This window comes from Balaenoptera ricei, chromosome 2 (assembly GCF_028023285.1).
Source record: "Balaenoptera ricei isolate mBalRic1 chromosome 2, mBalRic1.hap2, whole genome shotgun sequence".
NCBI classification, from domain to species: Eukaryota; Metazoa; Chordata; class Mammalia; order Artiodactyla; family Balaenopteridae; genus Balaenoptera; species Balaenoptera ricei.
This window is the reverse complement of record NC_082640.1, coordinates 185,212,441-185,230,155: the sequence shown is the minus strand read 5'-3', so window position 1 is coordinate 185,230,155 and position 17,715 is coordinate 185,212,441. Positions and strand designations below refer to the sequence as shown.

The 17,715-nt window shown below is 41.4% G+C and overlaps 1 protein-coding gene across 1 annotated transcript in view; it reads left to right on the top strand.

Moving 5' to 3' along the window:
• The first annotated feature begins 506 nt into the window (after positions 1–506).
• MOK (MOK protein kinase) overlaps positions 507–17,715 on the top strand; it is a 48,310-nt gene continuing 31,101 nt past the window's right edge. The window contains exon 1 of the mRNA XM_059915029.1: positions 507–591. Coding sequence (XP_059771012.1) covers positions 582–591 — 10 coding nt within the window. The 5' untranslated portion in view covers positions 507–581. The remainder of the gene's footprint in view (positions 592–17,715) is intronic.

The window sequence follows — 17,715 nt, the reverse complement described above, 5'->3', positions numbered from 1 at the left end:
TTGAATCATGTTAATGTATTATCTATTTTATATTAATATATTAATATTAATATATTAAAGTTAGTGGATGTTCAGTTGTAAGATGAGAACAATACCTGCAAAGAACAGGTATCAACTGACAATTATTTAGTGTGTCCCAGCCCAGATAAAGCTCAAGGCTGTTGTCCAGGCATTAGGTCCCAAATCGCTAAATTCTCAGGACCGCTGGGGAGAGCGATCCCGGGGAAGGCCGCCTACACAATAATTTAGGCAGGGAACTGCCTGAGGCTGCCGGAGATTGCTTAGCAACTAGAGTGAGGAGGCGGGCCGCAGTGCGCACGCGTACACTTAGGGCCGGAGGGCGCGGACAGGGCGTTTTGCGCACGCGCGGGCTACGGCCTCGAGGCGTTCAGGGCCAGACGGTTGCTAGGGTGACAGAAATACAACATGGTGGTCGGATCCTAACGCTCTCCATCTAGGGACCACCGCGGAGGTCCTAATTCGGGACCCTGCCTCAAAGGAGTGGAAGCCAGGGGCCACCCTTTCTGTCCCTTTCTTCTCCTTCCACTATCGGCAAGGGGTTGTCGCCGGCTTCCGCATCCATGATGAAGAGTTGAGTGGGGCTGGGGAAGGGCGGGACGAGAGGGAGAGTGGCGGCGGGACGGGGGCCGGCTTCCGCAGCCGCTCAGAGGGCGGTGGGAGGCACCGAGGGTGGGGACCCCAAACCCCACTGGGCTGTTCGAAACCCGCGCCTGCTGGGGTAGCCCGAGGGGTTCGGGGCTGCTCTGGGGGCCGTGAGGGGTCCCACAGCGCCGACCCGAGTCCAGATGAGGCTTATTTTGATGCGAGGTTATGTTAGAGTTTGGGGAGTTGACTGAAAAAAAATGTTTTTTTAAATTTTTTAAAAGGCTGGATTGAACCTGAGATTCTTTTCTTGAACATTCGGCAGTAATGTAGTGAGCGGTTACTGTGTGGCTTCCTGCCTTTTATTGACATTGGTTTAGTGGACAATTGAGAGGAAAGCTGGGCTGTGCATTTGCTTTTATTATTATTTTTGGGTCAAGCAGTAGTGTTTTTATCGGAACTTCCTTATAGAAATTTTGAAACAACTTTTTAGTGAAAGAGTGTACTGGGAAGTTGTGAAATGAGGTAGGGGTAAGACATTTACCTGTGCTTCGATTTGTGGATTATGGACAATCCAAGTGTAACAACTAGAATGGTCTTCTTCTTTTTTTTTTTTTAACGTTACTTTACGGATATAATTGTCATTTATGCTTGTGAGCCAGAAGTGCAGAAAAATTCCGACCTCTCTTGCTTAAAGAGAGGATTAGATTAAATTAATTATAAGATTAAATTATGTTAGGTGTAGTTATAATGTTTAATTTGCGTTGTATTCTAATTGTCAGTTGGTATTTGGTATATGGCATATACCAACGTAAAGTGTGGACTTATGTACACATATTTTACGTATAGTGTGGACTTATATACACATACGGTATTCCTTTTTTCCTTCCCAACTATTTATTTTGAAAAATTTCGAATCTACAGAAAAGTTGCAAGAAGAGTACCGTGAATATTCATACACCCTTCACCTAGGTGCACCATTTTGCCTTATGTTTGTGTGCCGTCTCACTTGTGCTCTGGCATTTTCTCTCTCTCTCTCAATTATGTATTTATTTATTTTCAGTGAACCTTTTGAGAGTAGTTGTAGACATCATTACATTTCACCACTAATAATTCAGCAGGTATCCCCTAAGAAGAAGAACACTCTCCTACATAATCACAGTACAAATAAAATGTTGATACAATGCTGTTATGTAATATGCAGTCTATATCTCACATTTTCCCAGTTATCCCAATAATATCCATTACAGGTGTTTTTATTTTTTCCAGGATCCCAGTCAAAAATCACAAATTGCATTTTGTTGCCATATCTTTTTGGTGTCCTTTAGCTGGCACAGTGTCTTGCCTTTTGTGTCTTTGATGAAAACATTTTTCCAGAATCCAGGCCATGTGTTTTGCAGAATGGCCCACAATTTGGATTTGTCTGATAGTTTCCTCATGATTAGCTTTATTTTTTTTTTCTTTTTTCCTTTAACATCTTTATTGGAGTATAATTGCTTCACAGTGGTGTGTTAGTTTCTGCTTTATAACAAAGTGAATCAGCTATACATATACACGTATCCCATATCTCCTCCCTCTTGCGTCTCCCTCCCACCCTCCTTATCCCACCCCTCTAGGTGGTCACAAAGCACCGAGCTGATCTCCCTGTGCTATGCGGCTGCTTCCCACTATCTATTTTACATTTGGTAGTGTATATATGTCCATGCCACTCTCTCACTTCGTCCCAGCTTACCCTTCCCCCTCCCCGTGTCCTCAACTCCATTCTCTGGTAGGTCTGCATCTTTATTCCTGTCCTGCCCCTAGGTTCTTCAGAACCATTTTTTTTTTTTTTTTTTTTTTAGATTCCATATGTATATGTTAGCATACGGTATTTGTTTTTCTCTTTCTGACTTACTTCACTCTGTATGACAGACTCTAGGTTCATGCACCTCACTACAAATAGCTCAATTTCGTTTCCTTTTATGGCTGAGTAATATTCCATTGTATATATGTGCCACATCTTCTTTATCCATTCATCTGTCGATGGACACTTAGGTTGTTTCCATATCCTGGCTATTGTAAATAGTGCTGCAATGAACATTGTGGTACATGACTCTTTTTGAATTATGGTTTTCTCAGGGTATATGCCCAGTAGTGGGATTGCTGGGTCATATGGTAGTTCTATTTTTAGTTTTTTAAAGAACCTCCATACTGTTCTCCATAGTGGCTGTATCAATTTACATTCCCACCAACAGTGCAGGAGGGTTCCCTTTTCTCCACACCCTCTCCAGCATTTATTGTTTGTAGATTTTTTGATGATGGCCATTCTGACTGGTGTGAGGTGATACCTCATTGTAGTTTTGATTTGCATTTCTCTAATGATTAGTGATGTTGAGCATCTTTTCATGTGTTTGTTGGCAATCTGTATATCTTCTTTGGAGAAATGTCTATTTAAGTCTTCTGCCCATTTTTGGATTGGGTTGTTTGTTTGTTTGTTTTTATAAATTTATTTATTTATTTTTGGCTATGTTGGGTCTTTGTTTCTGTGCGAGGGCTTTCTCTAGTTGTGGCAAGCAGGGGCCATTCTTCATCGCAGTGCACGGGCCTCTCACTATCGCGGCCTCTCTTGTTGCCGAACACAGGCTCCAGACGTGCAGGCTCAGGAGTTGTGGCTCATGGGCCCAGTTGCTCCACGGCATGTGGGATCTTCCCAGACTAGGGCTCGAACCCATGTACCCTGCATTGGCAGGCAGATTCTCAACCACTGCGCCACCAGGGAAACCCCTGTTTGTTTGTTTTTTGTTGTTTGTTTTTTTTTTTTTTTTTTGATATTGACCTGCATGAGCTGCTTGATTTTGGAGATTAATCCTTTGTCAGTTGCTTCATCTGCAAATATTTTCTCCCATTCTGAGGTTGTCTTTTTGTCTTGTTTATGGTTTCCTTTGCTGTGCAAAAGCTTTTAAGTTTCATTAGGTCCCATTTGTTTGTTTTTATTTCCATTTCTCTAGGAGGTGGGTCAAAAAGGATCGTGCTGTGATTTATGTCATAGAGTGTGCTGCCTATGTTTTCCTCTAAGACTTTTATAGTGTCTGACCCTACATTTAGGTCTTTAATCCATTTTGAGTTTATTTTTGTGTATGGTGTTAGGAAGTGTTCTAATTTCATTCTTTTACATGTAGCTGTCCAGTTTTCCCAGCACCACTTATTGAAGAGGCAGTCTTTCCTCCATTGTATACTCTTGCCTCCTTTATCAAAGATAAGGTGACCATATGTGTGTGGGTTTATCTCTGGGCTTTCTTTCCTGTTCCACTGATCTATATTTCTGTTTTTGTGCCAGTACCATACTGTCTTGATTACTGTAGCTTTGTAGTGTAGTCTGAAGTCCAGGAGCCTGAATCCTCCAGCTCCGTCTTTCTTTCTCAATTATTGCTTTGGCTATTCAGGGTCTTTTGTGTTTCCATACAAATTGTGAAATTTTTTGTTCTAGTTCTGTGAAAAATGCCATTGGTAGTTTGATAGGGATTGTGTAGATTGCTTTGGGTAGTATAGTCATTTTCACCATGTTGATTCTTCCAATCCAAGAACATGGTATATCTCTCCATCTGTTTGTATCATCTTTAATTTCTTTCGTCAGTGTCTTACAGTTTTCTGCATACAGGTCTTTTATCTCCTTAGGTAGGTTTATTCCTAGGTATTTTATTCTTTTTGTTGCAGTGGTAAATGGGAGTGTTTCCTTAATTTCTCTTTCAGATTTTTCATCCTTAGTGTATAGGAATGCAAGAGATTTCTGTGCATTAATTTTGTATCCTGCTACTCTACCAGATTCATTGATTAGCTCTAGTAGTTTTCTGGTAGCATCTTTAAGATTCTCTATGTATAGTATCATACCATCTGCAAACAGTGACAGTTTTACTTCTTTTCTGATTTGGATTCCTTGTATTCCTTTTTCTTCTCTGATTGCTGTGGCTAAAACTTCAAAAACTATGTTGAGTAATAGTGGTGAGAGTGGGCAACCTTGTCTTGTTCCTGATCTTAGAGGAAATGGTTTCAGTTTTTCACCATTGAGAATGGTGTTGGTTGTGGGTTTGTCATATATGGTCTTTATTATGTTGAAGTAGTTTCCCTATATGTCTACTTTCTGGAGAGTTTTTTTTTTTTTAATACATTTATTTATTTATTTATTTTTGGCTGCATTGGGTCTTCGTTGCTGTGCACGGGCTTTCTCTAGTTGTGGCAGGTGGGGGTGACTCTTCATTGTGGTGCACGGGCGTCTCACTGCAGTGGCTTCTCTTGTTGTGGAGCACAGGATCTAGGTGCACAGGCTTCAGTAGTTGTGGCACACAGGCTCAGTAGTTTAGCTCACGGGCTCTAGAGTGCAGGCTCAATAGTTGTGGCACACGGGCTTAGTTGCTCCGCGGCATGTGGGATCTTCCTGGACCAGGGCTTGAACCTGTGTCCCATGTGTTGGCAGGCAGATTCTTAACCACTGTGCCACCAGGGAAGTCCCTGGAGAGTTATTTTTTTTAATCATAAATGGGTGTTGAATTTTGTCAAAAGCTTTCTCTGCATCTATTGAGATGATGATATGGTTTTTATCCTTCATTTTGTTAATATGGTGTATCACATTGATTGATTTGCGTATATTGAAGAATCCTTGCATTCCTGGGATAAACCCCACTTGATCATGGTGTATGATCCTTGTAATGTGCTGTTGGATTCTAGTATTTTGTTGAGGATTTTTGCATCTGTGTTCATCAGAGATATTGGCCTGTAGTTTTCTTTTTTTGTGATATCTTTGTCTGGTTTTGGTATCAGGGTGATGGTGGCCTCATAGAATGAGTTTGGGAGTGTTCCTCCCTCTGCTATATTTTGGAAGAGTTTGAGAAGGATAGGTGTTAGCTCTTCTCTAAATGTTTGATAGAATTCGCCTGTGAAGCCATCTGGTCTTGGGCTTTTGTTTGTTGGAAGATTTTTTTTTTTTTTAAATTGAAAGCAAGCTCTTTTTTTTTTTAAATTAATTTATTTATTTATGGCCATGTTGGGTCTTCGTTTCTGTGCGAGGGCCTTCTTCCAGCTGTGGCAAGCGGGGGCCACTCCCCATCGCGGTGCATGGGCCTCTGACTATCGCGGCCTCTCCCGCTGCGGAGCACAGGCTCCAGACGCGCAGGCTCAGTACTTGTGGCTCACGGGCCCAGTTGCTCCGCGTCATGTGGGATCTTCCCAGACCAGGGCTCGAACCCGCTTCGCCTGCATTGGCAGGCAGACTCTCAACCACTGCGCCACCAGGGAAGCCCCTGTTGGAAGATTTTTAATCACATTTTCAATTTCAGTGCTTGTGATTGGTCTGTTTATATTTTCTATTTCTTCCTGGTTCAGTCTCAGAAGGTTGTGCTTTTCTAAGAATTTGTCCATTTCTTCCAGGTTGTCCATTTTATTGGCATATAGTTGCTTGTAGTAATCTCTCATGATCCTTTGTATTTCTTCAGTGTCAGTTGTTACTTCTTTTTCATTTCTAATTCTGTTGATTTGAGTCTTCTTTTTTTTTCTTGATGAGTCTGGCTAATGGTTTATCAATTTTGTTTATCTTCTCAAAGAACCAGCTTTCTGTTTTATTGATCTTTGCTATTTTTCCTTCATTTCTTTTTCATTTATTTCTGATCTGATCTTTATGATTATGATTTCTTTACTTCTGCTAACCTTGGGTATTTTTGGTCTTCTTTCTCTAATTGCTTTAGGTGTTCTAGGTGCTTTAGGTGTTGTTTATTTGAGATTTTTCTTGTTTCTTGAGGTAGGATTGTATTGCTATAAACTTCCCTCTTAGAACTGCTTTTGCTGCATCCCATAGGTTTTGAGTTGTTGTGGTTTCATTGTCATTTGTTTCTAGGTATTTTTTGATTTCTTCAGTGACCTCTTGATTATTTAGTAGCATATTGTTTAGCCTCCATGTGTTTGTATTTTTTACAGTTTTTTTCCTGTAAGTGATATCTAGTGTCATAGCATTGTGGTCAGAAAAGATGCTTGATATGATTTCAATTTTCTTAAATTTACTAAGGCTTGTTTTGTGACCCAAAATATGGTCTATCCTGGAGAATGTTCCATGAGCACTTGAGAAGAAAGTGTACTCTGTTGTTTTTGGATGGATGTCCTATAAATATCAATTAAGTCCATCTTGTTTAATGTATCATTTAAAGTTTGTGTTTCCTTATTTATTTTCATTTTGGATGATCCATTGGTGAAAGTGAGGTGTTAAAGTCCCCTACTATTCTTGTGTTACTGTTGCTTTCTCCTTTTATGGCTGTTAGCATTTTCTTTATGTGTTGAGGTGCTCCTATGTTGGGTGCATAAATATTTACAATTGTTATATCTTCTTCTTGGATTGATCCCTTGATCATTATGTAGTATTCTTCTTTGTTTCTTGTAATAGTCTTTGTTTTAAAGTCTATTTTGTCTGATACGAGGCTTGCTACTCCAGCTTTCTTTTGGTTTCCATTTGCATGGAATATCTTTTTCCATCCCCTCACTTTCAGTCTGTATGTGTCCTAGGTCTGAAGTGAGTCTCTTGTAGACAGCATATGTACGGGTCTTGTTTTTGTATCCATGCAGCCAGTCTATGTCTTTTGGTTGGAGTATTTACATTTAAGGTAATTATCGATAATGTATGTTCCTATTACCATTTTCTTAATTGTTTTGGGTTTGTTATTGTAGGTCTTTTCCTTCTCTTGTGTTTCCTGCCTAGAGAAGTTCCTTTTGCATTTGTTGTAAAGCTGGTTTGGTGGTGCTAAGTTCTCTTAACTTTTGCTTATCTGTAAAGGTTTTAATTTCTCCATCGAATCTGAATAAGATCCTTGCTGGGTAGAGTAATCTTGGTTGTAGGTTTTTCCCTTTCATCACTTTAAATATGTCCTGCCACTCCCTTCTGGCTTGCAGAGTTTCTGCTGAAAAATCAGCTGTTAACCTTATGGGGATTCCCTTGTATGTTATTTTTTGCTTTTCCCTTGCTGCTTTTAATATTTTTTCTTTGCATTTAATTTTTGATAGTTTTATTAATATGTGTCTCGCTGTGTTTTTCTTTGGGCTTATCCTGTATGGTACTCTCTGTGCTTCCTGGATTTGATTGACTATTTCCTTTCCCATGTTAGGGAAGTTTTTGACTATAATCTCTTCAAATGTTTTCTCAGTCCCTTTCTTTTTCTGTTCTTCTTCTGGGACCCCTATAATTCGAATGTTGGTGTGTTTAATATTGTCCCAGAGGTCTCTGAGATTGTCCTCAATTCTTTTCATTCTTTTTTCTTTATTCGGCTCTCTGGCAGTTATTTCCACCATTTTATCTTCCAACTCACTTATCCATTCTTCTGCCTCAGTTATTCTGCTATTCATTCCTTCTAGAGTATTTTTAATTTCAGTAATTGTGTTGTTCATCACTGTTTGTTTGCTCTTTAGTTCTTCTGGATCCTTGTTAAGTGTTTCTTGTATTTTCTTCATTCTGTTTCTGAGATTTTGGATCATCTTTACTGTCAGTACTCTTAATTCTTTTTCAGGTAGGTTGCCTATTTCATTTTCATTTATTTGGTCTTGTAGGTTTTTACCTTTCTCCTTCGTTTGTAACATATTTTTTTGTCGTTTCATTTTTTTTTTCTTCTCTTTTTGTTGGGTGCTGTTCTCTTCCTGTCTTACTGGTTGTTTGCCCTGAGACGTCCAGCACTGGAGTTTGCAGGCAGTTGGTTAGAGCCAGGTCTTGGTGCTGAGATGAGGACCTCTGGGAGGCCTCACTCTGATTAATATTCCCTGGGGTCTGAGGTTCTCTGTTAGTCCAGCAGTTTGGACTTGGAGGTCCCACCACAGGAGCTCAGGACTGACCTCCGGCCTGGGAACCAAGATCTCACAAGCGTGTTAATAAGGCAGACGTTTGAAGGTAGCAGTGACGGTCCTTGTGCCCTAGGAAGCAAACTGGTAGTGGTTATGACTCGTGCTAGGCTCGGAGGACAAGGTTTGCACGACAGCCATGGGCACTTCCGGTTTTCTAAACCTCATGATTAGCTTTAGCTTAAATATTTTCATCAGGAATACGTCAGAGATGAAGTCGTGTCCCTGTCACTGTGTCCCATCTAGAGTGTCCGATGTCAGCATGTCTTAGTTTTGTTGAAGCTAGGTTTGATCATTTGATCGTTCCGTTTATTCACCTTTGCCTCTTAGACCCTTCGTGCTTCTCTTCCTGGAGTCAACCACTCTTACCAGTTTCCTGTGCGTCTATATGTATGTATGTATGCGTAAATTATTGTGTATTTATCCTCTTTTAAAAATACTAACGTTAGCATTTATATATATATATACACACATGTATATATATGCATTGATATATATGTTAACATTTGCATTTTATGATTTATATCCTTTAAACTCCTGGGGTTTTAAAAGTGTACATTAGGTATTATTTGGTATGTTCTTTTAGATGGCCATTTTGGTAGTTTTAATTACTTGGTTTAGTGGTGCATCTTTATTCTCCCTTCCTTCTACCTTTAAATCCAGTCTGAGAACTGGTATAACCTATTGTCCTTCAGGTTTAAGTCCTGATCATTAATTAAATGCTTAACAAATAGTTAACAGTGGAGAGAATATTCCAGAACAGGAAGTCACAGACACAGAGTCATGGAATTAGAATGAACAGGAAGAGTGTGTAATGGTGAAATTGGACTTGTAGCTTGAGGTCATTGAGTGGGGCTGGGAATGCTAGATTATCATGCTGGTCTTTATTTTATGGTTTTCTAGATGTATTTTCTTTTTTTTTAATTTTAATTTTAATTTTATTTATTTTTTTAGCTGTGTTGGGTCTTTGTTGCTGCGTGCGGGTTTTTCTCTAGTTGCGGAGAGCGGGGGCTACTCTTCGTTGTGTTGCATGGGCTTCTCATTGCAGTGGCTTCTCTTGTTGTGGAGTGTGGGCTCTAGGCGCACGGGCTTCAGTAGTTGTGGCACATGGGCTCAGTAGTTGGGGCTTGCGGGCTCTAGAGCGCAGGCTCAGTGGTTGTGCTGCACGGGCTTAGTTGCCCCATGGCATGTGGGATCTTCCCAGACCAGGGCTCAAACCCGTGTCCCCTGCATTGGCAGGTGGATTCTTAACCACTGCGCCACCAGGGAAGCCCCTAGATGTATTTTCTTATTTGTTTTCCAGGCAATGCCCAAGTGCTTGGGGATACATTGATCATTCTGTGGATTATTCCTGATCACCTCCTTTTTGCTTTGCATCATTTGCAGTAGTAGGGAGCAAGGAGTAACACATCTTAGTTGCTTAGTTGGTGTGGGCTTTGGGGCCAGGCAGACAAGGTATCCTCTGGCAGGTTACCGACCTTTCTTTTCTTATGCTGGTTTTCTTCATCGTTCTGGTTTTCTATTGCTGTGTAACAAATTACCCCAACTTAGTGGCTTACAATAACAATCATTATTCTCTCCCATGGTTCTGTGAGTTGCCTGGACCCAACTAGGCAGGTTTCACTTGGAGTCTCTCATGTGGTTGCAGTTAGATGGTGGCTGGAGCTGGAGTCATCTCAAAAGTTTCCTCACACAAGTGTCTGGTGGTTGATGCTGGCTATCAGCTGGGACCTCAGCATGGGCTGTCAGCCAGAACATAGCACTCAGAACCTCCATGTGTCTTGGGCCTCCTCACAATATGGCAGCTGGGTTCTGAGAAGGAGCATCCCGAGAGTTTGGTGGAAGCAGCATTACATTCTCTGATCTAGCCTCAGAAGTGGCATAATGTTACTTCTGCATCCCTCAGATTTGAGAAGAGAGAACATAGATCCCACCTCTTGATGGAGGAGTGACAAAGACACATAGTAAGACGAGCATGTGGGATGGGATATCTAGAGGCTGCCATCTTTGGAAAATAAAACCTTCCACACTCATCTTTAAACAGGCATAATAATACCTATTTTATAGGATTGTTTCAAAGTTAAATGAGATAATCTACATAAAACTTACAGCGTAGTGTCTGGTACATGGTAAAATGTGAATGAGTTATCATTTGCTATCCCAGTGGATGGAAGGCAAGGATGTAAAAGGGGAAAGAATGGCAAACATCAGTCAGATCCTTACTTTGAAAAAATTTACCCTTACCTAATCTAATGGGAGTATCAATTTTTTTTCCTGTCTGTACTTTTTAATGGATTATTCAAAACGTATCTATAAAAAGAGAAAAAACTACATGTTCTGAAGGCAGTAACAGTTTGCTATTATATCACAGAGAGAGTTTTAAAAATTATCTGTTGTAATTGCAGTGAGGTTTCAGCTTTCTGTCCCTCATAATGTAACTGAGCAGGACCCTATGGAGCCTTCCTGGGACAGACCCCTCCCCCATGTCCTCTGCTTTTTCCCGGGACAGATCCCTCCCCCATGTCCCTCCCCCATGTCCTCTGCTTTAGCTCCTCTCTGAAGTACCCAGATCATAGTATCTGATGCACATTTCCTGAGTTGTTTTACAGGTGCTAGAACCACCACCAAATGGGAGAAATTAACTACTTGATGACCATAAACAAATAGCTCCCAGACCTACTGGTACTTAAGGATTGATAATGTTAACCCCTGTGACGTCACCCTGTTACCTCACCATCAGCCAATCAGAGAATTGTGCATGAGCTGATCACATACCCTGGGACGCCTCTCCCTCACTGGGCCTTTAAAAATGCTTTGCTGAGGGACTTCCCTGGTGGTCCAGTGGTTGGGACTCTGCGCTCCCAATGCAGGGGGTTCGGGTTTTATCCCTGAAGGGAACTAGATCCCACATGCTACAACTAAGAGCCTGCATGCCGCAACTAAAAATACCACACATGGCAAGAAAGATCCTGCATGCTGCAACTAAGACCCGGTTGGGACAAATCTAAATAAATAAATAAATAAATAAATAAAAATTAAAAAAAAAATTTTTTTTTAATGCTTTGCTGAAGCCCATTGGGGAGTTTGGGTATTTTAAGCACTAGCTCTCCTGGACTCCTTATCTAGTGCCCTACAATAAATGCTGTGCTTTCCTTCACCACAACCTGGTATCAGTAGACTGGCGTTACTGCGAAATGGCGAGGGGACCCAAGTTTGGTTCGGTAACAATTTATGTCAGTATTTTTATAGAATCAGAGTTGCAAGGGACTTCACATAATGTTGTTCCATGCTCTCCTTCCTAGTGTGCATATCACCTTTTTTTTATAAATAGATGCATCGACTAGCAACTTTTTCTCTTTAAATAAAGCAAAATTAAGTAAAAATAATCATAGCTTTGTGATAAATTCAAGCAGTGAAAGGTTTTAAATTAGTCTCAGGTCCCTTCCCTAGTGGGCAGAGTCCGTCCTGGTTAACATTTTCTTAGATGTACGTCCATAAATTTTCTGTGCATATTGTGTGTGTGTGGGTGTGTGTATATGTATGTTTTTGTTCTAAAATTAGATGTGATTAAATATGTTGTGCTGTAGCCTGTTAGGATGATGCTTCAGTGAAGATGTTTGAACATAGATCTTTGAGTAATTCTTCATGTTTATCAGTGGCATACACTGATTGGGTTAAAGGGTGCAGTTTAAATTTTAAAGTCTAAGTGGTTTTTTTTTAAAGTATAATTGACCTACAACACTATGCTAGTTCCAGATGCACAGCATAGTGATTCAGTGTTTCTGCACATTACAAAATGATCACCATTTTTATGAGTTTATGAATACTTTTACGTCCTTTTGTGTTTTCACTATGTTTGGTAATTCAGGTCACAATTTTCCACACTACAGCAAGTCATTAATTGGGTACAGCCTTCTTTATTGAAGGTTCCTGACCTTGTTTTAGTGATTTGGTTTGAATTACTTAATCTCTCACGGAGAGTGGGAATTACAAGCTGAATCCTCTTCCTTTTAAACTCTAGTTGAGGGTTATACTCACTAATTAACCTCCCTCAATTCTTTTCACCCCTCCACTGGTGAAGCCCCATCTTCTGATGCTTATCATCTGCCTTGATTAAAATCTTTAGAAGCAGTGTTTGAATACAAATATTTGGATTTGGGTGTGACAGGTTTAGAATTTCACAAAAAATGAATTTGAACTCCATTTTCACGCTTTAAATAAGGCTTAAATTCCACTTAAACAAGCCTTGGTTTGGTAAAAATGAATAGAATCTTAATTAATATGAACGGACTTATTTATCCTCCTTGTTCTATCTACCCTTTTAAAAAAATATTAATTTTATTAAGTCTTGACCCTTGAGTTTGTCTTTTATTATTATTTTTTAAATATTTATTTATTTGGCCACACTGGGTCTTAGTTGCGGCGTGCGGGATCTAGTTCCCTGACCAGGGATTGAACCTGGGCCGCTATGCATTGGGAGCACGGAGTCTTAACCAGTGGACCACCAGGGAAGTCCCTATCTACCCTTTTCATATAGCTATGTTATTTAAACTTTTCTTTGTCCTTGAGTCTGGGTGATTTTTTGGTCGGTTTGTTTTTTAGTGATTGTTTACTCTCTCTATTCCCATTAATGTGGGGCAGGATTTTTTTTTTTTTTTTTTTTTTACTAGCATAGCTCTATATCCTTCATAGCTTTGTGTTGTGCTTTGTGTTCATCTTAATGTTTCTTATCTAACAGTAAAGGCCTGTTGGAGAGAATAGGAAGACACTTTTCCTAAGTAAGTGTTTTCTCATAGGGGTGTTTCTCTTTTTCTCTCCCCTGCCTGTCATCCTTGTTACACCCAGACCCTTTGTCTATTGGAAGAGCCATGGAGGAAACAAGTAATTCTTTATCCCCCTCGGCCATCTCCAGGGCTATGGGTTCCATTTATTGCTGGCTGGTCATGATGGTCTGGAGCCAACTTGGAATGCTGGCGCACGCTTGGAGTTTGTACTTAAACTACTTTAAAATGCAGAGTTGGGAATTCCCTGGTGGTCCAGTGGTCAGGACTCGGCACTTTCACTGCTGTGGCCCTGGTTCAATCCCTGGTCGGTGACTAAGATCCTGCAAGCTGTGGGGCTTGGCCTAAATAAATAAAGTGCAGAGTTGACTTTTTTTTTAAAGCAAGTCTGCATGTATATGTATTCGTATGATCACTACCATCCTTTTTTCACTTAGTATTAAATTATGGCTGAACAGTTTCTTATATTGTTAAATGTTATTTGAAAGCATCATTTAAAAAAAAATTTATTTTATTGAAGTAGAGTTGATTTACAATGTTGTGTTAATTTCTACTGTACAGCAAAGTGATTTAGTTATACATGTATATTGTTTTTCATATTCTTTTCCATTATGGTTTATCACAGGATATTGAATATAGTTCCCTGTGCTATACAGTAGGACCTTGTTGTTTATCCATTCTATATTTAATAGTTTGCATCTGCTAATGCCAAGTTCCCCATCCATCTCTCCCCCACCCCCTCCCCTTGGTAACCACAAGTCTGTTTCCTATGTCTGTGAGTCTGTTTTTTTTTTATAGATAATTTCATTGTGTCATATTTTAGATTCCACATATAAGTGAAATCATATAGTATTTGTATTTCCCTTTCTGACTTACTTCACTCAGTATGACAATCTCTAGGTCCATCCATGTTGCTGCAAATGACATTATTTCATTCTTTTTTATGGCTGAGTAGTATTCCATTGTTTATAGGTACCACGTCGTCTTTGTCCATTCATCTGTCGATGGACATTTAGGTTGTTTCCATGTCTTGGCTATTGTGAATAGTGCTGCTATGAACATAGGGGTGCATGTATCTTTTCGAGTTAGCGTTTTCCCCAGATATATGCATGGGAGTGGGATTGCTGGATCATATGGTAACTCTATTTTTAGTCTTTTGAGGAACCTCCATACTGTTCTCCATAGTGGCTGCACCAATTTACATTCCCACCAGCAGTGTAGGAGGGTTCCCTTTTCTCCACACCCTCTCCAGCATTTATTATTATTATTATTATTTAAAATATTTATTTAGTTTATTTATTTGGCTGCTCCGGGTCTTAGTTGTGGCATGCGGGATCTTTTAGTTGCGGCAGGCAGCATCCCTGACCAGGGATCGAACCTGGGCCCCCTGCATTGAGAGTGTGGAGTCTTAACCACTGGACCACCAGGGAATTCTCATTTACCAATTTTTAAGTGTATTGTGGAATAAGGATCTAACTTGAATTTTTTAATGTAAAATCTCCCAGATTAATCAGCTTTATTGAGGTATAATTTGCACACAGTAAAATTCACCTATTTTAAGAGTATAGTTTGATGAGTTTTGGCAAATATAGACAGTAGTATCTCCACAGTCAAGATATAGAACCTTCGGGAATTCCCTGGCGATCCAGCGGTTAGGGCTGTGTGCTTTCACTGCCGAGGGTCCAGGTTCAAATCCTGATCAGGGAACTGAGATCCAGCAAGCTGCATCACGTGGCCAAAAAAAAAAAAAAAAAAACAGAAAAAACAAAAACAAGATACAGAAGCTTTCTGTCACCCCCAGAAGTTGTCTTGTGCTCCTTTGCAGTCAGTCCCCTCTCCCTGCTCCTGACTCCAGAGATCACTGTTCCACTCTCAACTGGAGCTGTGCTTTCACTGCTCCTCACACCGAAGAATGTGTCCCTATATCACTGGCAGTGGGGTTCCCAGATTCTGCTCTTGTCATGGACCTTGTCAGCTGAGCCAGTTACTTTGGAAAGGGTCTGTTACCGCGGTCGCTGCTCTGATAAGTACATTTGTGTGACTTTACCTGCGTCTCCTGGGCAGCGTTCTGCTCAGGGAAGACAGCAGTGGCAGCGTGCTTGGGAAATGCTTCTGCGGTCAGACGCCCTGTGTTTAAAGCCTGCTGCTTATGGATGTGACCTTGGGCAGGCTACGTAACCTCTCAGTGCCTTAGTTCCGCATTTGTAAGATGGGTTAATGGGATACCTACTGCATGGGACTTTTGAGATGATTAAGTGAAAAATGGTGCCTGGCACCTAGTGTTCAGATCTTGGTGTTTAATAAGTATCTTTTTCCGGTAGAAGGAGCCAGGGCTCCTTGGTGAAGTGGCTTATCCTAGGACTAAAGCAGGAAATGCATAAGATTTTGTAGTGCCAGAAAGTAAGAAAGTACTGAAAGAGAAACAAACCCTTTATTGATGGGAGCATGTCAAAGGGACAAAGGAGCCAACTGAAAGAGCTCCCTAAGGGCAAAGCTGGAACAATTTGAAGCAACAAGATAAAGTAGTATTAGATTATCCCGAAGTATAAAATAAATATCCATGGATCCATACAAATATTAATGAAAACATATTCTAAAAGACAGTTTGGGGACTTCCCTAGTGGTGCAGTGGTTAAGAATCCGCCTGCCAGTGCAGGGGACATGTGTTCGAGCCCTGGTCCGGGAAGATCCCACATGCCGCGTAGCAACTAAGCCCGTGTGCCACAACTACTGAGCCTGCGCTCTAGAGCCCATGAGCCACAACTGCTGAAGCCCGTGCACCTAGAGCCTGTGCTCCGCAGCAAGAGAAGCCACCGCAATGAGAAGCCCGTGCACCGCAATGAAGAGTAGCCCCCGCTCGCCGCAACTAGAGAAAAGCCCACGTGCAGCAACAAAGACCCAGTGCAGCCAAAAATAAATAAATAAATTCATGAAAGACAGTTTGATTGGAGGGCTATGAAGTTAATTTAAATAACATCCTTCCACTCATTTTATTCTTCTTACCCTTCTAATCTCACTGTTGCATTTATGCGGATGGTCTCACCTGGGAAAGGAGGTAACCTAAGGGACAAGAGTTCTCTCTCACTGTGATTGGAAATACCCAGTATTTAAAGACAGATTAATAAAACAGTGTTGGTTGCCAATTAGTCAATAGTAATAATTTTGTGAGTCAGTTGTCAGCAAAGTTCCCCCTGCAGTATGTGTCCGGGATATTATAGGAATATTAGATTATGGGGCATGTGACCTGGCATTTCCTCTTTGATTCATTTGTTGAGTATGTACAGGGCACGAAAGAGAATAGATAGTAGACTTTGCCTTTAAGAGGCTTATGGCCCTATGGAGAGAAGGTGCAAAGTGGACCACGGGCAGGTCTGTGGCAGAGGACAGGGTACGTACAGAAGGTGGAAAAACATCTGGTCTAACGCCTACCTACCGGGTTGGTCCTGGGGGATTAGAATCTACAGCGTCATGTACTCAATTTTGGACACCGTGTACTCACTAATTTGACCTTTAATATTATCTAAACACGAGCGTGGCTCTCTCCCCCGCCTCTCTTTTTAAGTAAAGGACCTAAAACTGGGGGCACGGGAACACACGCTATGTCCTCAATGTGAGGGACTGTGTCTTACTGATCTTTGTCTTCAGTGCATGGCACAGTGCATAGCTGATGCTAATAAATCTTTATTGACACCCACAATGATGTAGTCATACCACCAGGGATGTTTAATTCATTTAGGCTGAAGTACAGCATAAATTGCGTTGGGGGGGCGGGTCCCAAGACGACCCCTTGGTTCCATGACTTGCTCGGAGGACTCACAGGACTCAGGATGTGCTCGTACTCGTGGCTGCGACGCACTCCAGTGAGAGGGTGCAGAGCGAGATGAGCAGAGAAAGGGACGTGGGGCAAAGTCTGGAGGAAACGAGACGCAAGCTCGCAAGATCCCTCTCCCAGTGGAGTCACACAGGACGGACGGACGCGCTTAGTTCTTCCAGCAGCAAACTGTGACAACACGTGTGGGATATTTTCTATAAGGGAAGCTCATTAGAGCCCCAGTGTCCAGGGTTTTTACTGGGCGCTGATAACGCAGGCACCCTCTGCCCAGAACATAGCAAATCCCAGCTCCCAGGAGGAAAGCGGATTCAGCGTCAACCCCATTGCTCGCTCCGACGGTGTGGGCGCCGTGAGTCCTTCTTATTGTGCAGGGTCTGGTGGAAACCCTCCCCAAGGGCCGACCTTGCAAGCAGACCTTTCTAAGGAGAGCGGTCTTAGGCCTGCCATGTGAACTCTTTTCTGCACAGTAATAGACTGTGTGTCCTTTCAGGGAAATTTCTGGGCATTCCAGTCTAGTCCATCCAAGAGAAGGGAAAGGGTTGGTGTTGTTTTAACAAGCAGCAGTTATTCCCTGGCTATTGCTTGACGAGTGAGAGTGGGGTTAGGCAGGTCAGGGTGGGTCTTCTTGAGGGCAGGAGGATGTATCACTCAGTAAAA